We start from the raw sequence: 26,902 nt of genomic DNA, 5'->3' as shown, positions 1-26,902 counted from the left end.
CGGCCTTGACAAAGCGCAGGCGCACTCCCAGGATGACTTCTTGGATGAGCCATTGGATGGTAGTCCATACGGTGTGATGTCATGGATAGTATCAGCGATCTTAAATTGTTTCGGATTGCCTAGACCTTGGTCTGCATCTGGGAGCGGTGTGCTGATTGTCACTTTGCACGGCATCTAAGCGGACCATGAAGTTAGCCTTGCGCCGTGTGAATTTGATCGTATTGAACATAGCCAAAGAAATATCGGTCATTTCTGCGTTTGTATGCTTGAGGCCACCTTGTGAGCGCAAAAGCATTAAGGTTCTCTGGCGGATTTGGTCCTGTTCAGGAGCAACTTTGCGTATCAAAAGTCAGGCCTTTCGACGAATCGCGCGGTGAAAATAAATCTCTCTCTCCGCAAACATATTACGGGTGTCGAACTTTTTGACAATGTTGCAACCATAGTATCTCCAAAATTGACATTTTCAAGAAATATTGTGCTACCAAGTTGCGAATGTACATTGGTTGTACGGTTTGCATAACTGCTTCAGTTGAATGTTATATAAATTAGGTTCGGTGACAATTCTCCTGCTTTTAATTTAACATTTGGTTTGTTAGAGGCGTGCCACTCGTACAAGTATGTGTGGCGTACAAGTACCGGGAAGGTTCGACGAAAGTTTGTCGTCAAGGGTTCGACGAAAGTTTGTATGGTCAGGCATTGTCTGAAGAAACAGCAACGTCTGAAACGTCTTTATACTTTCTTTGAATTGGTCAGTGACTGTGTTACTATTGCTTCAAATCCCCAGAAGGAAAGTCAGCGGAGCGTCGTAAGGCAATATGCATATTTTTACTTCGACTTTACTAAGGTTAAAACTGTTTACGCACTAATAGAACAACCCCACACTTTCCGTGCCAAAAGTCTTGGTAAGGCTTACAGCTTACTGCTCGATAAAAGTGCGACAAGTAGCCGGGGGCTGGCCGAAGAATTTTGTCGGTTGTGTAATCAGCAAGCCGTGCAGTCAGCACAGTCAAGAAAATCCGGAAGAGTAGGCGTCATATGTAGTGTCATAGGAAATCAGCAAAGAGGATGCAAAAAGAACAGCAACCAGAGTGGTCGAAGCAATGCCCAAACTCCGAACTGTAATTGCAGAAGTAATCTACAAATCATGCCAGTGTCCCTTTAAGGTACACTTTATACTTCTCTTGCCAGGGAAATCAGCTCCAGAAAGCTGAAGTACTTTGCTACTAGTAAAACAAATTACTGGGAGTGTAAATCTTTCATAAAATTGGCCAGAAAAAAACGAAATAACATGCTTACAACTGCAGACAATCCGAAAGAGTAGGCGTCGTACGTAGTGTCATAGGAAATCAGCAAAGAGGATGCAGAAAGAACAGCAACACGAGTGGTTGAAACAATGCCCAAACTCCAAACTGTAATTGCAGAAGTAGTCTACAAATCACGCCAGTGTCCCTTTAAGGTACACTTTATACATTCTCTTGCCAGGGAAATCAGCTCCAGAAAGCTGAAGTACTTTTCTGCTAGTAAAACAAATTACTGGGAGTGTAAATCTTTCATAAAATTGAACAGAAAAAAACGAAATACCATGCTTACAACTGCACAAGGAGGAGCAAACTTTATTAACAGTGAAGTAGAGTGTGGTCGTGGGCGGGGTCCTCAGTCCAGGACTCCGTTGGTGCGGCCTGCCGTCTTCGCCCTTTCAGCGAGCCAAAGCTGCTTACTTAGGTCCGGGCTGGCAAACTCACTCTCCCACTGCATGCACATGAGTTGCATTAGGGATTGGATCAAGGTCTGGGTTTGACTGGCAGGCCCAGACCAAATGGTAGGGTGTAGCTGGGCTGCCGCAGTGATTGCACAGGGGGTAGTATAACGAGGGGGGATGGTGAGTAGGCGCGAGGGGTGTGGAAATGTGTTAGTTTGAAGCCGTCGAAGGGTGACTTGTTGTTCGTTTGTTAGCTGGTCGGCCGTCGGCGGGAAGGTGCGTCGTGTCAGCATGTAGTGTTGGGTGAGGCCGTATGTGATGAGTGAGGGACGGGTCCTCTCATCATCCTCTTGCGGTGCCCGCTCATCATCCTCTTGCGGTGCCCGGCGAGCACGTTCCGGGCGTAAGCGTGCGCCGCTTGATTGCCGCGAAGGATGAGTGAGCAGGTGCCCAGATAATCTTGACTGTTCCCGGCCGGGGGGGGGGGGGGGGGGGGTTGGCTTATAATTTGTGCGGCTACCTTAGAAATTCTTCCAGCCTTGTGCGTTCGACACGCCGCTGGTGAATCCGTAATGATGGTCGTGGCTTGGGTCTGCGTTAAGGCTAGTGCGAGCGCCACTTCTCGTGCTTCGAGGATGGTGGACTTGCGAAGGGTGAAACTTGTAATGAGAGCAGTGGGAGTGGCGACCACCGCTGTTTCGATGTTTGCGCGCGTGGAGTCCGCCACGTCCGTGAAGACTGTCGTACTCGATTGGCCATATTGTCTTTCAAGGGCCAGCGCCCTGGCCATTCTTCTGCCTTCGTGACTCTGGGGGTTCATGTTTCTTGGCAGTGGGGGAACGTTTCGCTTCGATCTTATATCCCAAGGTATGTCTACCGCAGTATCTGTCTCCGTAGTACATGTTGAATGTTTGCCTATATGAAGGAGTAGTATAGTAGAAGTATGTGGGTGTTTATGGCGCAAGGGCAGCCAAGGCCAAAGAGCGCCAAGATAATATTTAGCGGTCCTTCGCTGTCATTTTAGTGTCTAAAATATGTGTGGTATGAATATGATCCTAACATATAAATGAGCTTAATATATGGGTGTAAGGGGCCCTCATATTAAAAATATGAAGATAGTCATAATGGTGGATGAGGGTGACCATGATGGGTGCGTAACCCTCGGTAGCTCTCTTAATGGTGAGAGATCCAAAAGTTAGATGTGGTACGAGATGAGATTTAAAAAATTGGCTTCAGCGAGATATGATAATACGTTTGTTCGTGACCACTGGTATCGTCATCTAAAAATAAAGAGGGATGAAGTGGAATTCTGCACTTGTATAAATCAGGGAAGTGTCGCTGTCTCAAATCGTTTAAGGGTTTGCATTCGATTAATATGTGTAGTACTGTAGGCCGCTCAGCACATCTGCTGCAGACTGGGGGTAATGAACGAGTTAGGAGATATGAATGTGGGCCAAGTGTATGGCCTATTCGAAGCCTGCACATGGATGTTTCTTTGAACCCATTTTGTTTCTCTTTCATGTATTTGCCTATCTGTGGTTTTATTGTGTGTTCGTTATTGTGTGTTTGTTTATCCCAGTGTTGTTGCCAGCGTTCGCAGAAAAGTGTTCGTATTACTGGTTTCATGTCCGCGTATGGTACCTGTGAGATTTCGACATCACTGCGCGAAGCGGCCAGCGCAGCATTTTTGTCAGCGATCTCATTTCCTCGTATACCATAGTGCCCTGGAACCCAGCATACTATTATCTTCAGCCCTAGAGCATGTGCTGTCGCCATTTCCTGACTGACTCTGTTAATGATAACATTGCGACTATGCTTTCGTGAGTGCAGCGAGGTGACGACGCTCAGAGAATCTGTAAAAATAATTGATTGCTGTGTTTTTGTTCGTGTAAAGTGCTGTAGTGTTAGAAGAATTCCATGTGCTTCTGCCGTAAAAATTCCAGAATTTACATTCATCCTTTTTACACTGCAAAAGTTAGGGCCATGTGCAGCACATGAAACAGCAGTAGCACTTTTCGGGCCATCTGTATAGAAAGCATGGTACTGGTGGTACTTGTGTTGTATGTGTAGAAAACGTTGTACAATTAGCTTTCTTGGTGCATTCCTCTTAACGATCTCTCTAAAGGAAAGGTCGCAGGCAAATGATGAAACATCCCAGGGTGCAGTGAGGTCTGTTACACTGGTTTCATAGAGTTCATTGAAGGATATCCCTAGTTCTTCAGTTTGTCTTCTCACTCGCAAAGCGAAAGGCGGAGAAAGTGAAGGACGGTTTGAACACACGCTCATAGTGGATGTGTCTTTGATAATAGTGTTACATGAATTCCTTATATTTAAAGACATCTTAAGAGCATACGTTAGGGCCGTAAACATGCGCTGGTACTCCAAACACCGCCGGTCACACTCTACATGCCAACTCTAGGCGGGGCTTGTAGGGAAAGCGCCAGACGCAAGACGGAGCCCGAGGTGTAGAACTGGGTCTAACATTTTTCAAGCAGTTTTGCTGGCTGAGCCATATACCACGCTTCCATAGTCCATGCGGGACCTAACCAAGCTGGTAAAAAGATGCAAGAGGAACTCCTTATCTGAACCATAGGACTGATGAGACAGGACTTTCAGTATATTTAATGTTTTTAAGAATTTAATTTGGTCTTCTTTAAACGTGATATAAATGTCAGTCTTTCATCAAGGAGACGGCCCAGAAACTAGTGTTCTTTTGTGACAGCTAGTGGTAGTCCATTTAAAGTAAGGTCAGGTTCACGACAGAGCCCACGACGTTTTGAGAATAGGATACAGGTACTTTTCTGTGGGACTAATTTAAAGCCCTTCTCTTCAGTCCATTTAGAGAGTTTATTTATACCTTGTTGAATTTGCCTTTCACACATTGAGAGGTTGCACGACTTGTAACTAATCGGTACATCGTGAACGTACATGGAGCATGATATTAAAGGTGGCAACGACTTTCTGAGCGTGTTAATTTTGATAATAAATAAAGTACAGCTCAATACTTCACCCTGAGGAACCCCATTGTCTTGCACAAACAATCTGGAGAGTGCCGTCCCAACCCTTACACAAAATGTCCGTTCTGACAAGTATCCTTCTATTGCGTTAAGTATATTTCCTGATATACCAATAGATTTGAGGTAACGAAGGATGCCGTAGCGCCAAGTAGTATCGTATGCCTTCTCAAGGTCAAAAAATACAGAGAGACAATATTGTGTATGTATGAAGGCATCTTTGACATGACTCAAACGCTACCAGCTGGTCTGCTGTGCATCTACCTGACCGAAATCCTGCCTGGCAGTTATTCAGGATGCCATTATACTCAAGGAAATATGTCAGTCTTCTATTTATCATTTTCTCAAATACCTTAGTTAAACAACTGGTGAGGGCAATTGGCCGGTAGTTTGTTGGGAACGAGGCATCTTTCTCTTCCTTCAGTATAGCCACTACTATTGCCTCTCTCCAAGAGGTAGGGAAGCGTCCTGCTAGCCATATTTTGTTGTAAAGGTAAAGGAGTGTTTCGAGGGTGTCTGGGTGAAGATTCTGGATCATGGTGTACGCGATGCTGTCTCGCCCAGGTGAAGAAGCCTTACACCTGCCGAGAGCAAACATTAGCTCCTGCATAGTGATTTAAGAGTTGTACCACTCTTCTGATTGTCTGTTATCCCGAATCGGCTTGCGTTCTACAGATTTCTTGTATTGGATGAAGGTATTTGTGTAATGGGCAGAGCTCGATATGCATTCAAAATGTTGTGCAAGTGCATTTGCTTGGTCTAAAAGCGTGTCACCAGTAGCACACACCAAATGTACATTGTGCGTTTTCTGTCCTTTGAACTTTCGAATTCTATTCCATACATTCCGCGCATCCGTATACGAATTTATTGAAGTTGAAAAATACCGCCAGCTATCTCTTTTGGCCTGCCAGCGAGTGCGCCTACCCAGTGCCTTTGATCGCTTGAAGGCTACTAAGTTTTCAGCCGTTGGATATCTGCGTAAGACACCCCATGCCTTATTTTGGGCCTTTCGCGCAAGTCTGCATTCCTCGTTCCACCAAGGCGTCCCAAGATTACGAGTACCGCTCGAGCTCTGCGGAATGGCGCTTTCGGCAGACTCAAGAAGATGCGATGTGAGGAAGCTACAATGTTCATCAATGTCTAAATGGCTGATGGTAGTGTAGGGGAGTTTTGATTTTTTCCTAAACTTTCCCAGTCGGCATCACATTATCTGAATTTTTTATATGAATTGAACTATGGGGGCCAGATTCTCGACATCTTAGGGTGACTGGGAAGTGGTCACTTCTGTATGGGTTAGTGTCCACTCCCCATTCAGCAAGCGGAAAAAGAATAGAAGAGCCTATAGCCAGATCGATGTGCCAGTATGTGTGGTGTGTTGTACGTGGGCTGTTTTTTATTGAATAGGCAGGCTCCGGATGATAAAAGAAACTTTACCAGCAAGCGACCTCGGGCATCCGTGCGCTCCCACCCCCAGAGTTCACAGTGAGCATTAAAGGAGTACTGACACGAAATTTCAAAGCTGTGATAACTATGTAAAACGCTTCCTTTTTATCAGGAGATATCTCCCAGCAAGTTTCAACAGCAACAGTTCGGCGAAACATATTTAAAATCCATTTTAATCTTCGCTCGCACGAGAAAGCCAAGAGCGGGCCGACATGACATCATGTGCTACTTGCCCCAAACTGCCGACGCCGGGGCTCCCGTGACGAAGCCGACGCGCTGGCTGTGGTTGGCGCGCGCTGCTCGGGCGTATGTACACGTCATGGTTTTGGGACTAACGTCATGCTGCCCGGGCGTGTGGGGACGGCAAAGACCTCGGCCGGTCTGGGCGCGCGCCTGCGCTCGCTCGCGCGCGCTTCCAGAGAGGCAGCGATGCGGCAATAATCGTGACGTCATGTGATACATCCTGTTATGGCGGCCGCTCGGCGTTTTTCAGTCGAAACCGAAACTGGCACGAATAAACGACGCCGTAAATAAATGTTTACGCTGCGCTCGACCGTCTAATCTGTCATTCTATGACTAGTGGGCTGGTAGGCACGCATAGCAGCGAAAAAAACGAAAAACGAAATTTTCGTGTCAGTACTCCTTTAAGGTCGCCTACAAGTAGAAAAGGTTCCGGAAGCTCGGCAATGAGGGATTCGAATTCTGAACTTGACAGGTGGTAGTCAGGAGGAATGCATAAGCAGCAGACTGTAGTTAACCTACTAAAAATTATTGCCCGGACAACCACTGCTTCGAGGGGAGTGAGTAGCTGAAGAGATTTGCAGGGAACATATTTTTGCACGACAATTGCTACACCACCCGACGAGTGAGTGCAGCTGTCTGTCTTTTCTGAATACCGCGTATTGAGTGAGGAAGTTGGTTTCTGTGGGTTTTAAATGTGTTTCTTGTAGGTACACGATATTTGGCTGGTGTTTCTGCAGGATTTCATAGAAGTCATCGAGGTTTCCCATTAGGCCCCTACAGTTCCATTGGACAATGTTGTGAACTGCCATAAAAGTCCGCAAAGAAAATTGATGCTGCTAGTAGAGTAGTTTCATTATTCAAGGGGTCTTTTATGTGCGTATTGTGTGTTCGTTGTAGGAGCTGTTACTCTGGGCAGTGGCTTTTTTTGGCGCTCAAAAGAGTGCCGTCTCTCCTTGGGCGTCTGTGATGCCGGTGAGGATGGCGTTAAATCCATTTCATCATCTGATGCCCTTGGAGTTGCCATTGGGTCACGTTCCTTTGGACGGGCGCCCCGAGGGACGCTTGGTGGCCTTGGCCCATGTGCAGGCCGCGGCGGGGCGGATGACGAAGCGGCAGCCGCTGCCCCCATGTCAGAGTTCGCAGTACCCCCAGAGCCACAGAGGGGTATTGGAACAGGCACGGGTGAGGCGACACCACCTCCGAGCGTGTTTGTCGCCACTGTGACTGCGGAGTCCGCAGGCACTGTGGCGGCGTTGGCTGCCGTGGGCAGCATGGTGGGGGGCGGTGGCGGGACCAAGTCAGCGGAGCTGTACTGGGTTCTCATCGAAACGTTACGCCGCCCCAACCCCCGGCAAGCAGCGTCGGCGTAGCTTCCTGAAGGAAGCATCGCGTGTCTTTTCCGAGCCTCTGGGTATGAAATGTTTTCAGTTACTTTGAGATTTATCATTTCCTTCTCGTCTTTGAACTTCTGACACGACCGAGAGTAAGCGGCGTGAGGCCCATCACAGTTACAACATTTGAACTGTGCTGTGCGGCAACCGTCCTACTTGTGATCGTGCTCTGAGCATTGTGCACATCTTTCTTGGCCTCGACAGTTGTTAATACCATGCCCGTACCGTTGACACTTAAAGCAGCGTCGCGGATTCGGGATGTATGGTCTCGTCTGGCAGTGGAGGAAACCTGCTTTTACGGACACTGGCAGGGTGCTGCGGTCAAACGTCTGGATTATATGTTTGGTTCTTATCTCTTTTCCATCGCGCCTCATTGTGATACGTCTGACTGCCGTAACACCTTGCTCACGCAGGCCTTCGAGGATATCAGCATCACTTTCATTAAAAAGTTCAACTGACGAGATAACTCCTTGGCAGCGATTGAGAGTACGGTGGGGTGTCACAGTGATCGATCGATCTCCAATGCTTGTTTGCTTTAACAAGTTAGAAGACTGTTCTTTACTCTTGACTTCAATCAGCATGTCACCAGAGGTTAGATTTTTGCCTCGTAGTTTTTTCCAACAACACTTTCGATAAATTTTGCGATAAGGAACACGGACTTGGTGGTGATTGGTGTTTCTTTGTCAACTGGTTGCTTGACCAAAAATCGTGGGAAGTTCTCCGGGTTTTCGAACACAAGGTTTGAAACTGGCTTGAAGATGGATTCAGTGCGGGACCTCTTCGGGGCCCGATCAGGTTTAGAAAAGGGTTTAGAAAATACCATGCGCAATAGTATAGAGCAGGGAACAGGGGTGCTTTCTTCTCTAGCTTTACCCTGATAACTAGAGGTCCCGGAGCTCCCCGCCCGCTAAACGGACTGGGAGCCCATCGGGCGGAGCTTGACCAAGGCTCCGACGGCCACCGTTAGAGGCTTCTATCCCTCCGCCTTTATTTAGACTCATTGCCACGGTTGGTCACAGCGTGAGTGTGGGGCCTCGGGGTCCGCGGTGTCGCCAGTACCGTCACCAAGAATGCCCAAGGTGCCCCGTGCGGGGGCCTGTATGAAGAGGTAAATACTGTTAGTACAATGGTTGCATAAAGCTTTGGTCACATAATGAGAAGGAGGATTTCAGTTTGGAACTTTTTGAATATTTTTTCTCTGTGGGAGTTGTCTTGGTTAACTGGAATTCATATGGCTCTTAATTGACGACCATGTTGTAACAGCACAATGGCGCCATTTCACGGGTGCTTTTGGAACTATTCGGCACGAGGTTGAGCGGAGAGTCCTGGGGCAGTTACGCAGAAATGGTGACTTCTTGAGAGAGAGAGAGAGATAAAAACTTTTATTGACACCACTGGCCTAAGAAGCCGCCACCACGGCTTGTGCTCGGGTGACCAGTGGGCGCTGGGAGTCTTCGTCCGAGCGGCCCAGGGCCTCCGTCCAGTGGTCAGGGGAAGTTATGGTGGGGTGGGGGTCAGAGGGGCAGGTCCACATGTGGTGTTGCACTGTGCATTTAGCGCCACAATGTGGGCAGAACGGAGAGGGGTAGGCGGATGGATAGATGTGATGAAGGAGGGCTCGGTTGGGGAGCGATTCCATTTGGAGGAGGCGCCACAGCCGTTCCTCCGCGGGGGTTAGAGATGGGTGAGCCGGGGGCAACGTGTTGCGGGAGAGGCGGTAGTAATTTGTAACCTCCCTGTAAGTGGTGAGGGAGTCCCTGGCGGAGTAAACTCCTTGACCGGAAGTGGTCTCGTCAGGCGCACGGGTGACGAGTGCTCGTGCAGCCTTATGAGCCCACTCCGCGCCGTCTAGTCCCGTGTGTGCGGGCAACCAGAGGAGCTCCGTGGGATGCTGGGGGGGCAGAATTTTGAAGCAGAATTTTGCAGGCTAGCGTGGAGATAGTGCCGCTAGCAAAAGTTTTGATGGCCGTTTTTGAATCAGATAATATTAGATCAGGGGGAGGCCGGTGTGCGAGAGCCAGGGCTATGGCTACCTCTTCCGCAACGTGTAGGGTTGTGGTGGAAATAGTGAGAGACGTGAGAGGAGTAGTAGTCGGCGAGGAGACGACAGCTACAGTGAAGGTCGGCTTGTGCCTGTGTGCTGCAGCATCTACGTAGAAGGTGTTTGGCGAAGGGGGGAAAGTGGAAACGAGGACACGCGCTCGAGCAGCTCGTCGTGCAGTATGATGAGGAGGGTTCATATTGCGGGGGAGTGGACGGATTGTTATGCAATCTCTGTAATCAGGTGGAATGCGAGCCGTGGGGGTTGATGTAAGAGGAGTATGTATTTGTGCCTCCTTAAGTAAGAGTTGGCCAGGTGTGTGTTTAGCCAGGCGATGTATCTTGCCCGTACGGTGTGCTTCAATTAATTCGTCCAGGGAATTGTAGGTTCCGGTGGCCCATAGTTTGGCAGTGGATGCGTGATGAGGCAAGCCGAGAGCAGCCCTGTAGGCCTTACGGATGAGTCCATCTACTTTGGTGACCTCCGTGGTAGAAAGGGACAGATATGGGAGGGAATATGTAATGCGGCTCAGTAGAAATGCCTGGATAAATCGGCAGCGGTCCTTTTCCGTGGGGCCGTGGCCCCTAGCAGTTACGCGCTTCAGGAGGCCTATGATTCGCGTTATATGCGAGGAAAGGGTGTGTAGGACTGATGTGATTCGGCGATTGGATTGTATGACTAGGCCGAGTATTTTTATGCGATTCACAGTTGGTATAGGAGCATTATCCAGAAATACATGCACGCTGGGTGCTGTTTTAGGTGTGGTGGCGTGTGGGGATAGCATGAGGAGTTCGGATTTTGGTGGCGAGCATGTTAAACCAGCTTTCTGGGCTGCCTGTTGTACCGCTGATACTCCTGCTTGAAGTGTTGCTTCTATATCTGCGTCGCTGCCCCCAGTTACCCAAAGGGTGATGTCTTCAGCGTACATACTATAGCATAGCCGAGGGATATTGTCCAAGATGGGGGGAAGATTGGAGGCAGCGAGATTAAAAAGGAGGGGGGAGAGGACTGAACCTTGTGGAGTGCCAATGGACGGGAGTTGGTAAGTGGGGGATTGGAGGTCACTGATTTTGTAGCGTGCCGTGCGATTTGAGAGGAATGCCTTTAGCTAATTGTATGTACGAACACCAGGAGCTATGTTGGCAAGGCCTCGAAGTATGGCTTGATAAGTTACCTGATCAAATGCTTTTTGTAAGTCTAGGGCTAAGATGGCCGAATAGTCGTGTTTGGGAGTTTGCTGGAGGAGATCTGTGTACAAGCGCAGGTGCACGTCATTAGCCGCAAGGCCTGCACGGAATCCATACATGTGCGGGGAAAGTAACTGTTTGTCCTCAATGTAGTTATTGAGCCGGGCAAGTACTATTCGCTCCATCAGTTTCCCTAAGGAAGAAGTAAGCGATATAGGCCGAAAGTTAATGTGGGAGAGGGGTTTCCCTGGTGTAGGAATGAGAGTGACCTCTGCGTAAGTAAAATCGGGAGGGAGGGTTCCTTCTTCCCAGTAAGCATTAAACAGATCGGTGAGATATTTTATTGAAGGGTCGTCTAAATTACGGAGCATTTTATTGGTAATGCGGTCACCACCTGGAGCTGACTGCAGTCGGAGGTCATGTAGGACTGCCCTCACTTCCGCTTCAAGGATTGGTAGATCAAGGGGTTCGTTAGGGGGGCCGGTGTATTGAGGCAGTGGCTCAGGTGAGCCTGCTGGGACGTACTGCTGGGTTAGTGCATGGGGCCAGGTGAAATTGGAGTGGGTTAACTGACGGGCTAGTTGGGTTATTCGAGTAGATTGGATAGTTCGAGAGGAAGTGGGATCCATCAGGTGTCTTAGGAGAGCCCATGTGCGCTTCATGCTGATGTCATTTCGAATGCTGTCGCATACAGTGTCCCAGGCTGCCTGGACTAGCGTTTGGGAGTGGGTTTCTATAGACTTTACGAGGTGGGCAATGCGTGTTTTGAGTTGTCTGTTATAACGGTGCTTACGCCAACGGCGTTTAAGGCTGCCAAGAGCTTCCCACATGTGGTGTAGTCTGGCGTCTACATGGGGAGATGGTATGGCTGGGTCTAGGGGACGTTGGTGCCTGTGAACATCTTGGAGAAGTTGTTGTGTCCACTGTGCTAGAGGTGTACGTGTTGTGTCACTGGAGTTAGAAGCACGAAATTCCCGGAGGGCAGCCCAATCGGTTATGAGTTTGGAGTTTGCGCGGGGGGTTAGGGGGTTGGTTAGAAGCTTGTAAGTGTATAATGCGGTGATCGCTACCTAGTGTATAGTCTAGACGCTGCCAGGTGGTTGGCCCTGTGTGATAGGTGATCGCGAGGTCCGGTGTAGTCTCTTTGGACGCTATTTCCTTCTCGCGTTGGCTGATCAGGAGGTGTCTCGAGAGTAAAATGCTGAGTTTGGAGGAGCTCCCAGAGGTGTCTTCCTTTCTTAGTATCGCGTCGATAGCCCCAGGCCGTGTGGGGAGCATTTAAGTCCCCAGTAATAATGAGGGGGTGCTGCGCAGCATGGGCTTTGGCGGCTACAAAGAGGGGTTTGAAGTTGTGATGATGTTCCGAGGGTTTACTATAGATGTTGAGTATGTAAATTGGTGGTTGAGTGCTGTTGGCAGGGAAGAGAGTTAAGAAGTCGTGAGGGATAGGGCTGTCAACAAGGCTGTCCCGTTGTGCTGAGATGTTGCGCTGTACAAGAATGGCTGTGTCGTTGGTATGTTGATAAGTGCCAGCCAGCGGTTCCAGTGCCAGTGCCAGTGCCAGCGGTTCCATGAGTTTTTAAGGGTTCTGCCCATATAAAACTCTTCCTCGAGTGTTCTTTTAACTTCTGGCCAGAACACTGAGTCGAGGGACAAGCTGGGATATTTTTGAAAACTCTGCGTGAGTGCGTTGCGCTGCGCCACTGCGATGGCTAGGTACCGTGCCAACGGACCACCTATGGCGACAAGCAGGGCCGCTAAAGTGCTCTGCTGGAAAAAATACGGAACTGCCATGATGGCCAAACCCAGCGTACTGGATTGCATCGTTCGCCTTGCCGAACGACTATCTCGTAGACAGCTGTGGTGCACCTCGCCTGTCATAGGACCCATTTGCGGCCTATGGTGGCGCTGCTGTGGTGGAGCAGCGCGCTCAGTTTAGTTGGCGCACGCTGCTCATGGTATCGCTGCTAAAATGTGGGATGTCACGAATGTCACTTAGTAATGACGTGCACTGCCTGTGCGAACTTGGTGGCGACCCCCACCTCCATTGTCTGTATTTACTGAGTACGTAAGCTACTTTGGCTTTCATGAGACTGTAGAAAGTAATGTCCTTTGCCGCATGACTGGAATCTACTTGTGACGTGTTGAAAAGTAGCATAAAACACGTCCCTGGTAATAAGCTTTTTTTCACGATCGGTTTCCTTGAATTGTTTTTGTGTGAAGAATGTGGCTGTTAATTTTGTTACTCCTTCCTTCTTCCACAATTTGAAGGACAACTGCCGACAAGCGCCATCACAACGGACCTAAGCGAAACAGATTATCCTACGCCACCAGTCACAACCACCACCACCACCACCACCACCACGACTCCCACCACCACAGTGGCGACAACGCTTCCACCAGCTGGCCCGCGTAAGGAAATATCTCCCAATTTACGCCACTGGTACTGTCGAATTTGTGTGCCCTGCATTCTGGCATGTATCCCGGTGACAATAACCAGGGAGTATAGTTTTAATTTTCCTGTCAAGTAGGCCTTCAGCATTCCCTTGCCTGTGGAAAGTGACAACACTAGAGCCACTTTGGCAACCTAAGGAATGTTAAAATCTGGCCATGTTAAAATGTGCATATAGTGGGGAACGCTAGTTGGCTCTGTGTTATTTGTTGTAGCCAGCAGCACTGTTATTTGATCTCTGCGAAGGATTCATACTGCAGACTGCGGAGAATGTCCTGCAGGATGCTGCCAAACGTGGCATAAGTGCGGTAGCAGTGACTGTAAATATGTCTTCGTTATCTATTCGATAAGCTGACTATGCGGCTGTTGCTTCAAGTAATAACATGGCTGCAGCTATGAAACATGTTTATGTTGTCAAATTAAAATAGAAATTTTGTTGTAAAAAAATGTCTGCAACCTGTGGTGGTGCAGTACATGAAAATCGCTTTTTCTCTAGGTAAACCTAAGTGAAATTGTCGAACTGCTGTTTATGTTTGCATTGCGTGTTGCTACCGTGACAACATGAGATGCTGACAATCACAACAGGAGTCGCCGTCAGCCGAGGCTGTAAGGGGCATCACCCCTAAAAATAGCGACGCGGTTTTGAGGTGCCATGTGATTGGACAAGGTCCAGGACTGAAGGTATAACCAGTTGGGGTTTGGGTTCCATGCAACATGCGTGGCATCAATTGTCGTTGCGTGGGCATGCTAGATATCTCAGGAATCTGCATACTGCTTCTGCCACGATGTCAGACATGGAATGGGTCAGATAACTGTGCCAGCACCGCTTGAAATTGTTACCTTCATTGTCCGAGGTGCACGCAGTGGCTGAACGCCATCCACGCCATTGGAGACGCTCAACTATGAGGTGCTTCGCCTCAACTTTAGAGATTGCATGACTCGTCCCTGTGTCCTAAGAGTCATGTTCGCACCACTCCGACCGTCGAATTATTGGGCACTGTTCCCGCAAGTCTTCGGTGCTTATGTCAACTTGACGTGAACGAAATCTCGCCAGCGTGTCTGTGTCAGTCTGCACTTAGTCTCCCAACTCGCTCGTGGAGCACAGGAGGTTGCACTGGAAAATGGCAAATTCAGTAGAGAAAACATTAGCCAAGTGTTTAAAAATAACTCTGTGAAAAAGAAACACATGCGCTATAAGGAATTCGAACTCGCGAACTGCGAAGCAATGCACCCACTGCTTCAGACCACTCGGCGATAACCACAGCACTGTCGGGGGAGGGAAATACAAAATATATGTTCTATAGCCTGTTTATTCTCTTTAGTTTCAGCATCGCTCGCAGCTTAGATGAATATTTCTTGAATAACACTTCTGAAGTAACAGTCCCCCAAATTCTCAATAATATCTTAGTTCTATCGAATGCATTCCTTTGGCAGAAAAGCCACCGTAAATGTCGGCGTGCTCCTGGCCCCAGTGCGGGTTTACCTACGGCAAAACCTGCATCACACAACTCGGGTTAACGCTTTACCATTGAAATTCTGGTTTATTACCGTAATACCTATATTAAATTCGCTGACTCTTCAGTTTGCGTTAGATTTTCTACTAGCATCAGCGAAGTGTCGCATGAACGTTTGTGTGGAGCTAGTAACAAACTAATGGAACGTTCTTCCCGGCACAGATCGTGTAGTTGCCTTTTTTCAACTGAGTGAACGAATTGCGACGATGCGCTGGTGGCCGGCCGATTGACTTTGCCGGAGGGTCGGCATGCCTTGCAGTACAGTCGAACCCGGTTATGGCGAACAGTAATATGCACCGTGGTTAGTTCGATATATCCAATAGTTCGATTTAGCCAAACCCGCCTATAGCAATTTTTTTTTATGAGTTCGCAATACGTGACACCCCCCTTCCATTCTGACGTCGTAGAGAAACAAACGCTTAAATTATGCCCTTACGTTACACAAAACAATCCATTTATTGTATGCACTAAAGCTACTTTCCGCCTTAACTGCCTATTTCACAAAAGAGCGGTGATTTTTGTTTTCACTTTCGTTTTGGCATAAACGTCGTTTGCGCCAGTTCAAGTCTGTGCCCTTCAATATCGAAGTAATATTGGCAGAACACATCGACTTGTTAAAGCGCTTCATTAACCTTAGTTAACGCCCCGTAGAGACTGAGGATGCCGCTTGTCTCTTCGGTGCTTTCAGCAGCACCAGCTGCCATGACATCAGTGAGGTTGTCTGTGCCTCAGGGGCTCACAGTGAAGGCAAAGCCGTTTACTCAGGAGATCCGCAAAGGATACTTTTTCGGCACAGCATATGGAATGTTGGCGAGCTCTTCGCGCAGTTCGCCGATGATGCCGTCTCAGTCCGGACTCACTGACTGGATGAGATCCGTCGTGAATATCGGGTGTCGGAAAGAGTTACGAAAGGTGTCAGGCATCATGTCGCTCTATGCAAGGCTGAACATCTCAATCGTGATAGTCAGCCGCTCTGAGACCATGCATTTCGGTGGCAATTGTAGGCGCGCGGAGTTGGATATATCTCATTAGAACTTCGTTATAAGGAATATGCTTTGCAGAAATTTTCGTGACGAATTTGCTTTTGTTGGATATATAGCATAATTCGCTCCATCTCGGTTCGTTATATTGGGGTTTGACTGTAGCACAGTCAAGCCAAGCTATCTCGAATGAGCGTCACCCGATACGTCGCAGAGAATCGGCAAGCTGGATGTAGAGTGGAGGACAGCACTTGTGCGTGACAATGCGTGAAGACGGGTGCTGTCTACAGCGGCTACCACGGCTCAGCCCGTGCGGTGGTAGGCTGGTGCCACCGATGATCTCTTAAGATCCGGGGGTCTTCGCAGAAGGCCCAAGCGTGACAGGGTCCCTTCGGTGACTTGTGCTTCGCTGGGCTGGTGTCCGGTGCTGTCGGCGGCCGCTGTATCTGGAGGGAAAGATACCCCGGGCAGGCGAGTGAGGCCATTCTAAGGAATTTCCTCGGCCGCCTCGCATAGTTCTGCCGAAGAGTAATTGCGCGAAGCCTTCGTAGTGTGCACGATCTTGATACACCGGCTGTGTTGCTTCTAAACTCGTACATATGCACGCACGTGTCCAAGAGCAGATTGGCAGCGTGGGTGCCTACACAAGTGAGAGGGTGGTACGGAGCACATTTTTAACGCTCAAACCGTAATACATTCTCTGAAAGTGTTTTCTGAAAACGGAATGCGCCCAGGTTTTGAGATCATAGCACTGCACAACAGATAGGACACTTTTTGAAGTGTAAAGATTCGGGGAAGTCTCAGTATGCCAGCCCTCAGTTGCATAGAAATGTTGATAACTTTTTTTTTTCAGCGGAAATTGCCTGTTTTTATGATATCTCAAATATTCGGGACAAGAGAAAGTTTAACTGGACTGGAGCTAATATCTGCAAGGACATACATGTACGTATGACACTGCTTCCGACTGGAGAACTGGGAGGTAAGCATGCTGTCCTCGATGCAGCAATTTAATCCAATTCTTTTATACGGTGTGATATGAGATATATTAATGAGCACCTTCTGAAAACACTTATGTTTATATCCTTGTTAGAACCAGAAAATGGAATCTACTGGCACCTGTCTTTGCCCAACGACCACATTTATCTCATGTACTTGTGGGAGGAAATCTACGGAGGAAGAGATCTCCGAGGCTTGAAAAAAAGATTTGACAACAGAAAGAGGAGATATAGTCTGGGCTGGCTGAACAGCACCCATTTATCTTCGGTAGCCACGCTTAAGGTAAGCAGTTGTATGTGAGGGCTAAGCTTTCGTGTAAGCGAGCCGTTGGGATTTCCAGCACTATCTCATGCCTGTTTGTTTTCCCGGTCCGATCAAGTTTCATTGAATTTGTATTGCCGACTTCTTTTACTTCATCTCCTAAGATAATTGGTTAGAGGCATGAATCCAGCATTTAAGTATGTTTTGCTTTTATTCGGCAAACATGCACACGCTTAAAGGTCATTTGTGCTGAACGTTTCTGTCTTGAAGGCCTTTGTCGATGTTTTCAAATCCGACACGACTGGGGAGGACTCAGGAATCAGTCTTGGCCTTAACCTGAACGAAGAGAAGATCCAGCGGACCAGAGAACTGCTGTCGATGATAGGAAGTGTATCGCCAAAGTAAGACGCTTTTTGCTTTGTTCAAGCCGAGAATAAAGGTTGTGCACGTAGTGTGCTGCAAAGTGGAGGGTAATTGCTGGCTCCAAATTTTTATTGCGGGTTGTATTGAAGCTTGGCTTCAATGAGTAGTGCACATGCACAAGGTGAAACATAACACTGATGAGATTGCTCCGACATTTTAACCAAACTATGGCGGCGGCCGATTTTCTGATTGAAGCAAAAAGCAAACACGCCCGTGTGTTCGAAATTTCAGCACAAGTTAAAGATCCCCAGGTAGCCAAAGTTAATCCCGTGCACCCCATTACGGCGCGCCTCATCGCCCGCAAAGCGCCGGTACGTTAAACCCCACAATAAATCAATAAACCAAGCCCTGCCAAAATGTAGCTTCTGCTAAATTTCCAGCCCCGAGTTTTTACGTACTTTGAAATAGAGAATTACATCGTTTATGCCCTATGCGTGAACAAGAGAAAAAGCGTGTTTGAAAAGCAAGCGAATGAATACAACACGAAAGGCAGACTAGTCGTTTCTTCTGCCTTGTTTATAGTTCCAGTTGCGGTGCTTGCTCTGAAAATTGCAGCCAGATAACATGCGTGAGAGATAGCTGGAACACAAACCCAACCATGTTACTATGGGCGTCACCAGAAGTTTGTCTTAAGGAAGGCAAATCATAAAATACCCTGTTCTGCCTTAAAAGGTTAGAAGTTTAAAAGCTCATGTGTCAAACAGCTAGGAAATTACTGCGCTACATAACGGCCACATAAAAGGTCGTTGTAGCTGAGCAAAAAACTACTCCCGTTAGGGTACGCGGTACCATTGCGCGTGCGCAGAAGGACGAAACTGGTTCTGCACATGCGCAAGTGCGCCAACCGTGTACTGCGCACCGTACCGGAACAAGTTCTCCAGTGTGCCATAAACTTTATTATTACAAAGTAATACCGAAGGCGCTGGGTTTTCAAACTGCCTTGCGCTAACTAAATAACCATGCAAAGTTAACTAATGTTTCCAGTCGAGTTTGCTAAAAATTTACATTTGCTTTGTGCAAACCTGTTCTAAAAGTATACATCGTAAAATGCAGCATGCGTCTGCAAGTGCGGCCGTTGCGAAGTCGTTATCTCGCAAAGTGGTTTTCTCAATTTTTCACGATCCAACGAAAGCGGACCGAGTCAAGAAAATCGGTCCTCGGTATTTTTGAAGGAAGCCACTTTTTAATGCTCACTCGTGAGAACACGTCGTCGTGCGGAGTCTACGATGGCCGCTGGCAGAGCGCCGCTGATGTGATGGTGGATAGATCCCCTCAGTGAATTCCGGAAGATCTATCAGGTAACCAACCCACCGCGGTGGCTCAGTGACGAAGGCGTTGTGCAGCTGAGCCCAAGGACGTTTGTTTGTTCTGGCCGCAGTGGCTCTTTACATTTGGAGCTAAAAGCGAAAATGCCCGTGGGTAGGATGTTTTGTTAAAGATCCCCAGGTGGCCGAAACTAACCCGGATCCCGCCACTACTTGCGCCTCCTTCTCCAGGTGTACCTTGTGCACGTAACATCCCCCCTCCATCTTCGCTCGGGTATATTTATTGAAGTCCATGTTTATCCACAGTCAATGCCCAAGTTCTTCAGCTTTGCGAAGTTGTCCAAACAACATTATATTGTCACGAAGCCAAGGACGACGCAGTTGTCTTCAAGGAGAAACAAGTTTATTGGAGCGAACTTGTGCTCCCCTAACAACTCAAAAGAATACAGAGGCGGCGAAGCAGCAGTCAACAATGTAAGTTGCGTCGGCGAGCGTCGCAGGATCGAATGCTCCGGCGTCCGCACTGCAGGCTTTTTATCTTTCGGGGCGCGTGGTTCTCGAAACGTCGATTCGCATCGAGAACATAGTAGATCCAAGAAGATTATTCTGGGCTGTTCACGTTAGATAGGAATGCTCTCCCTATCACGACAGATAACACATGCGGCACAGAAAGAAAGAATGGAACACGCGCTTCCCTTGGCGCAGAGATAACACAGACCGGCGCAGCGGGGCGGTAAAAGCAAAACACAAATAAACAAACCCAATGTATGGTTCGCGGCATTACCCCCCCTCTAAGAGTGCATCGACCCGATGCTAACATAAGTGACAGTCCGAAAATAAAAATAAAATTCGTTATCAACCGTAGAAAGGTTTTAAGCGAACCACGTGGACGACTTCGGTCCGCGTGCGTCGTCGTGATGTTCCGGAATCACCATCGGGGATCACCTCGTAGGTAAGTTGGCCGACACGTCGTAGAATCTGGTAGGGTCCGAAATACTGTCGCAGGAGCTTCTCACTGAGTCCGCGTCGTCGGATGGGAGTCCAAACCCACACACGATCCCCTGGTTGGTACTCGGCGGCTCGGCGTCGGAGGTTGTAGCGGCCCGCATCCACCAGCTGCTGGTCCGTTATACGAACTCGAGCGAGCTGGCGGGCCTCCTCCGCACGTTGAAGATATCCGTGGACGTCGGCGTTGAGGTCGTTGTCTTCTACATGCGGAAGCATGGCGTCGAGCATCGTAGTCGGCCTTCTACCGTAGACAAACTCGAACGGCGTCAGCTGCGTCGTCTCCTGGATAGCCGTGTTGTACGCAAACGTGACATACGGGAGCACTTCGTCCCAAGTCTTATGTTCAACCTCAACGTACATTGACAGCATATCTGCGATTGTCTGGTTCAGTTGTTCTGTTAGTCCGTTCGTTTGGCGGTGGTACGCCGTCGTTCTTCGGTGATCCGTGTTGCTGTAGCGTAATACTCCTTGCATCAGCTCCGCAGTAAATGCCGTTCCGCGGTCGGTGATTAGGACTTCCGGGGCTCCATGTCGCAGCACAACTTGGCTTATAAACAACTTTGCCACTTCTTGTGCAGTTCCCCTCGGAAGAGCGGCGGTCTCTGCGTAGCGCGTCATGTAGTCTGTCGCTACGACAATCCACTTGTTATGTGATCGTGACGTAGGGAACGGGCCTAAAAGGTCCATTTCAATCTGTTGAAATGGTCTCGAAGGGACGGCGATCGGTTGCAGAAGTCCGGCGGGTCTTGTCGGCGTTTTTCGTCGCTGGCAGTCACGGCAGCTCCGGACGTAGTGGGTGACGTCAGAGGTAAGGCTGGGCCAGTAGTACCTCGCCTTGATTTTTCCAATAGTGCGGGCTGTGCCGAGATGTCCGGAAGACGGGTCGTCGTGGCACGCTTCCAAAATTTCGTCACGAAGGTCCGCGGGGATGACGAGAAGGTAATTCGCTCTTGTTCCGGGACTGAAATTCTTCTTCACGAGGACGGCGTTTCTGAGGCTGAATGCTGGTAAGCTGCGTTTGAAGGTCCTAGGAACGGCAACGTTGCATCCCTCGAGGTACTCGATTATGACGCGTAAGTCGGGGTCGGCACGCTGCTGGGCGGCTAGGTCGCTCTCCGTCACGATCCCGAAGAACGCGCTGTCTTCATCAGCGTCTTGTGGTGGTGGGTCGACGGGGGCGCGGGCGCCCCCGTCGGGGGCGCAGTCGGCGTCGGAGTGTTTCCTGCCGGATTTATAAACGACTGTAACGTCGAACTCCAGCAGGCACAAGCTCCACCGCCGAAGACGGCCAGAGGGGTCCTTCAAATTGGCGAGCCAACACAGCGCATGGTGGTCTGTTACAACCTTGAATGGCCTTCCATACACGTATGGGCGAAATTTTGAAATCGCCCATATAATACCCAGCACCTGTACCAGATGTAACGAAGCCAAGGACGACGCAGTTGTCTTCAAGGAGAAACAAGTTTATTGGAGCGAACTTGTGCTCCCCTAACAACTCAAAAGAATACAGAGGCGGCGAAGCAGCAGTCAACAAAGTGACTTGCGTCGGCGAGCGTCGCAGGATCGAATGCTCCGGCGTCCGCACTGCAGGCTTTTTATCTTTCGGCGCGCGTGGTTCTCGAAACGTCGAGAACCACGAAACATAGTAGATCCAAGAAGATTAATCTGGGCTGTTCACGTTAGATCGGAATGCTCTCCCTATCACGACAGATAACACATGCGGCACAGAAAGAAAGAATGGAACACGCGCTTCCCTTGGCGCAGAGATAACACAGACCGGCGCAGCCGGGCGGTAAAAGCAAAACACAAATAAACAAACCCAATGTATGGTTCGCGGCAATATCTTGACAGGGTCTCGACGCTCCTTACAATGTTGCTAGTTTCCCTCAACAAATGGAGGTGATGGGACGAAAGTAAAGGAAATGCGGTGGTGCCTCCAGATTTTTTCCTGTGCTTATGACGGAGTGCAAGTAAGGAATAAAGATCCCACGACTGTTCTTCCGGAGTATTCTTCCACACTTCGGCCAATGCAGTGGCGTGCAACCATTTGCTACGCACAGAATTTGGACCTATAGTCGTCCCCCTGTCTCTTCGGTAAGCAATAAAACGATTGCAAAAAAAATTTTGCCTTGCACGTTATGCACGTCAGAATAAATATGTGCTGCTGCACCGTTAGTGTCCGTTTGTCTGCTAAAATGGCTATTTTGTTGAAAATGCCACGTAACGCAACAAACAAATATGGTGCTTTCTGCGTTTTTCTATTGAATCGTTGAACATCAACTTTCCTAATGTTAGCGAGACATGTCCATCGATTGCGAAATAATAAAACTAAAAAAAGACAGCCTTGTAGGAATGTGTAAACTAAATGCGGTTTACCAAGTAAAGCGTGTAAACAAACACCTTAAATAATGTTTCAATGAGTACAAATATTGCGTGTTAATGGGCCACTGAATAGTCAGTAGAAGGTGGAGCACATATGTTTGTCTTTAAAGATTAGTGTGTACAAAAAAGGAAAGTTGGTTATGAACCATGAAACGTCAATTTGAGAGCTAAGAGGGTCCTCCGATTGGGAAAGTTGCTCCGGTGTGACGGTGGTGGTGGTGTTCACCAGACCAGAAAGTTCTTTTTTATGAAACAGGCCGCAACATTTATTCACTCGGCTTTCCTGGTATAAAGAAGCTTCTGATGTTGATTTTAGCTTTGCAGGGGCACCGCACTTGTCTAAAAATAGCCCCGCGATGCTCCTGCCACGGAGGCCGGGAATGCACCGTGCCATGCCGGATCCAATTTCGTTGTTTGACTACGAGGCACAAATTGTGGGTACGGTTTAGGTTAGCAGGTGAGAAGTACTGGGTTTAGGTCAGAACGCTACCTAAAATGCTCGTTCTGCCGATTTGAAGGCCGCCGATTTCACCGGTCGCTGCCGCCTAGCAGCAGAAAAAACAGTGTGTGTGTGTGTGTGTGTGTGTGTGTGTGTGTGTGTGCGTGCGTGCGTGTGTGTGTGTGTGTGTGCGTGCGTGTGAGGAGGGTGCGGAAGGAATGAATTCTTCACCCTGTACACCATTTTCTATAAGCAGCCGGGAAAGAAGGAAAATACTCGCAAACCAGTTCTCTCGGCGGCCCACGCGCCTTCCGCGTCCGGCGGACCAGCGTTGCCTGTGCGCGCTGGGCTGTTAACAACGCTCGGTGCGGTGTGCCCCGCTGCGTAGTTGACGAGTGTTTCACACCGTGTGCTTAGTTTTTGCGGAACTTTCAACTGTTTTAGCCAATGCTGCGATGCCGTTCAAGGCGCAAACGTCAACTGGTCAGCACTGTGCGGTGGTGGGTTGTCAAACAACCAGAGGAAGCGAGGAAAAGTCGCCGACAGCACGCATCTGCACGACACTACCTGAAGAAAATGCACCGTGGTTGCGACGTGTTTTTGCTGCATCGCTTCCCCTTCGGACACCGAGTTGAGATGTCGGTGGGCGTCGTTAATAAATCGCAACGACTTTGTAAAAACGACCAACTCTAGGGTTTGTTGGCTGCACTTGGACGGCAAGCAGACAGAGCGAAATCCATTTATCAGACGCGAAGCTGCGACAGGGAACGCAACCCCCTGAAATGTTGGAAGTAACTTTACCCTTTACAATATAGCATTGATTGATTGGTTGATTGATTATTTTATTGATAATGGGGTTTAAACGCGCCGACGCTTCATAGGTGATGAGGCGCGCCGTAGTGGTGGGCTTCGGATTATTTTTGACCACCTGGGCATCTTTCACGAGCGGCGATAAAATACATTACAATACTTACTGGTTCCTTGTAGTCAATTCAAAATACCATATATTGTTTGGTCATTACAGTTGATTGGCATTAAACAATCTCCTTTTCATCCAATCTCATCTCATCTAATTTTTCACACGAACGCATTACCCTGCATGCCGTACGATATGAAATATAACGTTCTTCATCGCACACTGCTGGTCGATAGCAGGCAAAGCAGGCAGCCCAATGTGGAATCGCAGCTCGAGATACGTGAACACTTCATTTAGAAAATACAGTCATGTCTCGTTAATACGGGCCCAGTTATTATGAAAACCCCGCAATATGGACGAAATTTGTGGCTACCAATCTCTCGCCATTCAATTCTGCCCCGTTAATATAGAAACCTGCAGTCCGGATTATGGATGGCTATTTTAGAGACGAAATGGGTAAATACATGCATTTTTGTCTCGTTATTACGGACACGGGATGTGGAAGTGGACAGGATCCGTGGTGATGCCTCACCAAGTGTGAATTGCTGGCACGACGAAGGTATTCTTGTCGGCAGCTCTGCTATGTAAGACTTGATCTCGCGGCGCTTCGTGAAGCTCTTCGACAGCTTGTTGCTAAAAAACCAAGATTTAGAAGCATTGGCTTTCTTTTAAACAAAGGAAGAGACCCAAGCCTGGGAACCTGTGAGAGACAAACAGATCCTGGAGGCTATCGGCGGATTCGCGCAACCGTCACATCAACTTGAAAAAAAGCTCTGTTCCGACGGAAGCAGCCGATGATGAAGACAGACAATCATTACTCGACGTGAAGCTCGCCGAGGCTGTGAGACGGCTATCGTATACTTTGAACAGAAGGGACGCCCTGAACGCGCACTTCAAGTAGTTGGACGTGGTGCACTTTCTGGACACTATAGTAGGATCAAAAGTATCACTGCAAACCACGCTTTTTGGGCTGAATAACCTTGTACTTTTCCGGGACAATTATTTCTGATTTTTCTGTTTTTCAACTTGATTCGTTATACTGGACGACTCACAATATAGACGATTTTTCTGGGGAACGGAGACGTCCATATTAACAAGACATGTCTGTAGCTCAACCTGTTCACAACACGGTCAAATGATTGATTGATTGATTGATTGTAGGGTTTAACGGGCCGACGCAACGCAGGCGATGAGGCGCGCCGTAGTGGAGGGCTCCGGATTAATTTTGACCACCTGGGGATCTTTAACGTACGCCGAAATCTCGTGCACACGGGCGTTTCTGCTTTTCGCCTCCATCAGAAAAGCGGCCGCCACGGCCGGGAATCGAACCCGCAACCTCGTGCTCAGCAGCGCAACGCCTTAGCCACTGAGCCACCGCGGCGGGTAACGCGGTCAAAGGAAAAGCTTCTAATGCCTTTGCACTGTCACGGAATCGAAAGTACTACAATTACAAAAACAGTTACTGCTGATCGCGTAAAGCATTTGTGGTGCAAACAGCGGCTCCACAAAGGTGGGCTCCGAGCGACAGGCCACATGCGCTACGCAGAGTAAGGCCAATCATGATCACGATCATGATAACCAATGTTAACTCGCCGAAATGTCGATCCTTCTGCACAACCTTCGAGTAGTAATTTGACTGGTTGTGCGGCCGTGTTATTTTCTCGCCCATGTAATTTCGTTATGTCAGTAACCGTCATGCATACTTCAGAAAGATTATATTGCATTGCAATGTCAACAGCGTAGCCATCGCCTCGTCGAAAGTCCATCGAGAGCGCGGATCAGCGTGATAACCATATGCTGTGCGCGCTCCGCATTCGACGTCCGCGCTTCCGTAAACATGACTAATCAGTGATCATTACAAGCATGGGGCATTGAAAACATGTATTTACTCCCCGATATCGATTTCTATGTCTGTCAGTGACATACCAGTACGTTCGTATCGCGGAACTACGGGGAACCACTGGCACCACTACCACCAGCGCTACTGCCGCTCTAAGCAGCAAATTAGGATGGTGAAAATAAAATAGAACACACACACACACACACACACACGCACACGCACACGCACACGCACACACACACACACGCACACGCACACGCACACGCGCACACACCGCACACACACACACACACACACACACCGCACACACACACACACACCGCACACACCGCACGCACACACACACACACGCACACACCGCACGCACACACACACACACACACCGCACACACCGCACGCACACACACACACACACCGCACACACCGCACACACACACCGCACACACACACACACACCGCACACACACCGCACACACACACCGCACACACACACACGCACACACCGCACACACACACACACACCGCACACACACACACGCACACACCGCACACACACCGCACACACCGCACACACACACACACCGCACACACACAACGCACACACACACCGCACGCACACACCGCACACACCACACACACACACACACCACACACACACACACACACACACACCGCGCACGCGCGCGCGCACCGCGCACGCGCGCACGCACGCACGCACACACGCACACACGCACGCGCACACACGCACAGACACAGACACACATACACGCACAGACACAGACACGCATACACAGACACAGACACACACGCGCGCGCGCACACGCGCACGGGCACGGGCACACGCGCACGGGCACGGGCACACGCGCGCACGCGCACGGAAAGAAAGGAGCACTTAACAGCCCAGCGTGGTGGTTTCGGCGGTCGCTTCATTGACGGCGCTAGCGTCTGGACAGAAAGAGCAAATGGTGGCGCTCACCTCTAGGAAGGAAAGTGGTGTATAGACCGGAAGCGCAAGTACGCCTTCAGGCACCTTGGTAATCTGGCCAGTGCACTTAGAGGAGAAGTGGTAGCAAAAGGTGGCAAGCGGGGCCTAAGAGTACCAACTTTTCAAGGGCTTACCTAGAGGCACATTGCTCGAGTCGCAAAAGGGAAAGGGGGGAATACGATCGTCCTGCACTCAAAACGCCGGCAACCTGCTGCGCCAGAACACATATCATACTTACCGAAACATCATTCGTACAGTCATGACCGCCAAAACAAACTGGCGGTGCATCGAAGAGGCATGAACCGCAGCGTTGTTGTCTGCGACGTCAGTGTCCCAGCAGCGTCAATCCTGATTTACTTGTGCGAGACCTTGCCGTTTCCTTCATTCTTCCGGATGTGCCCCCTTTCGACCTTTAGCCACTCA

The 26,902-nt window shown here is 49.0% G+C and overlaps 1 protein-coding gene across 1 annotated transcript in view; it reads left to right on the top strand.

The window, feature by feature from the left end:
• Nucleotides 1-26,902, top strand: part of LOC144159937 (uncharacterized) — a 71,669-nt gene that overhangs the window by 33,640 nt on the left and 11,127 nt on the right. The window contains exons 6-9 of the mRNA XM_077691585.1: nucleotides 13,290-13,430; nucleotides 16,818-16,943; nucleotides 17,055-17,242; nucleotides 17,492-17,622. Of these exons, the coding sequence (XP_077547711.1) occupies nucleotides 13,290-13,430; nucleotides 16,818-16,943; nucleotides 17,055-17,242; nucleotides 17,492-17,622 (586 nt within the window). The remainder of the gene's footprint in view (nucleotides 1-13,289; nucleotides 13,431-16,817; nucleotides 16,944-17,054; nucleotides 17,243-17,491; nucleotides 17,623-26,902) is intronic.

The sequence above is a fragment of the Haemaphysalis longicornis genome, unplaced genomic scaffold, assembly GCF_048455015.1.
Source record: "Haemaphysalis longicornis isolate Haplotype H1 unplaced genomic scaffold, Haemaphysalis longicornis Haplotype H1 scaffold_10, whole genome shotgun sequence".
Taxonomy (NCBI): Eukaryota; Metazoa; Arthropoda; class Arachnida; order Ixodida; family Ixodidae; genus Haemaphysalis; species Haemaphysalis longicornis.
Note: the sequence above shows the minus strand (reverse complement) of the source record. Positions and strands in the feature narration are given on the sequence as shown.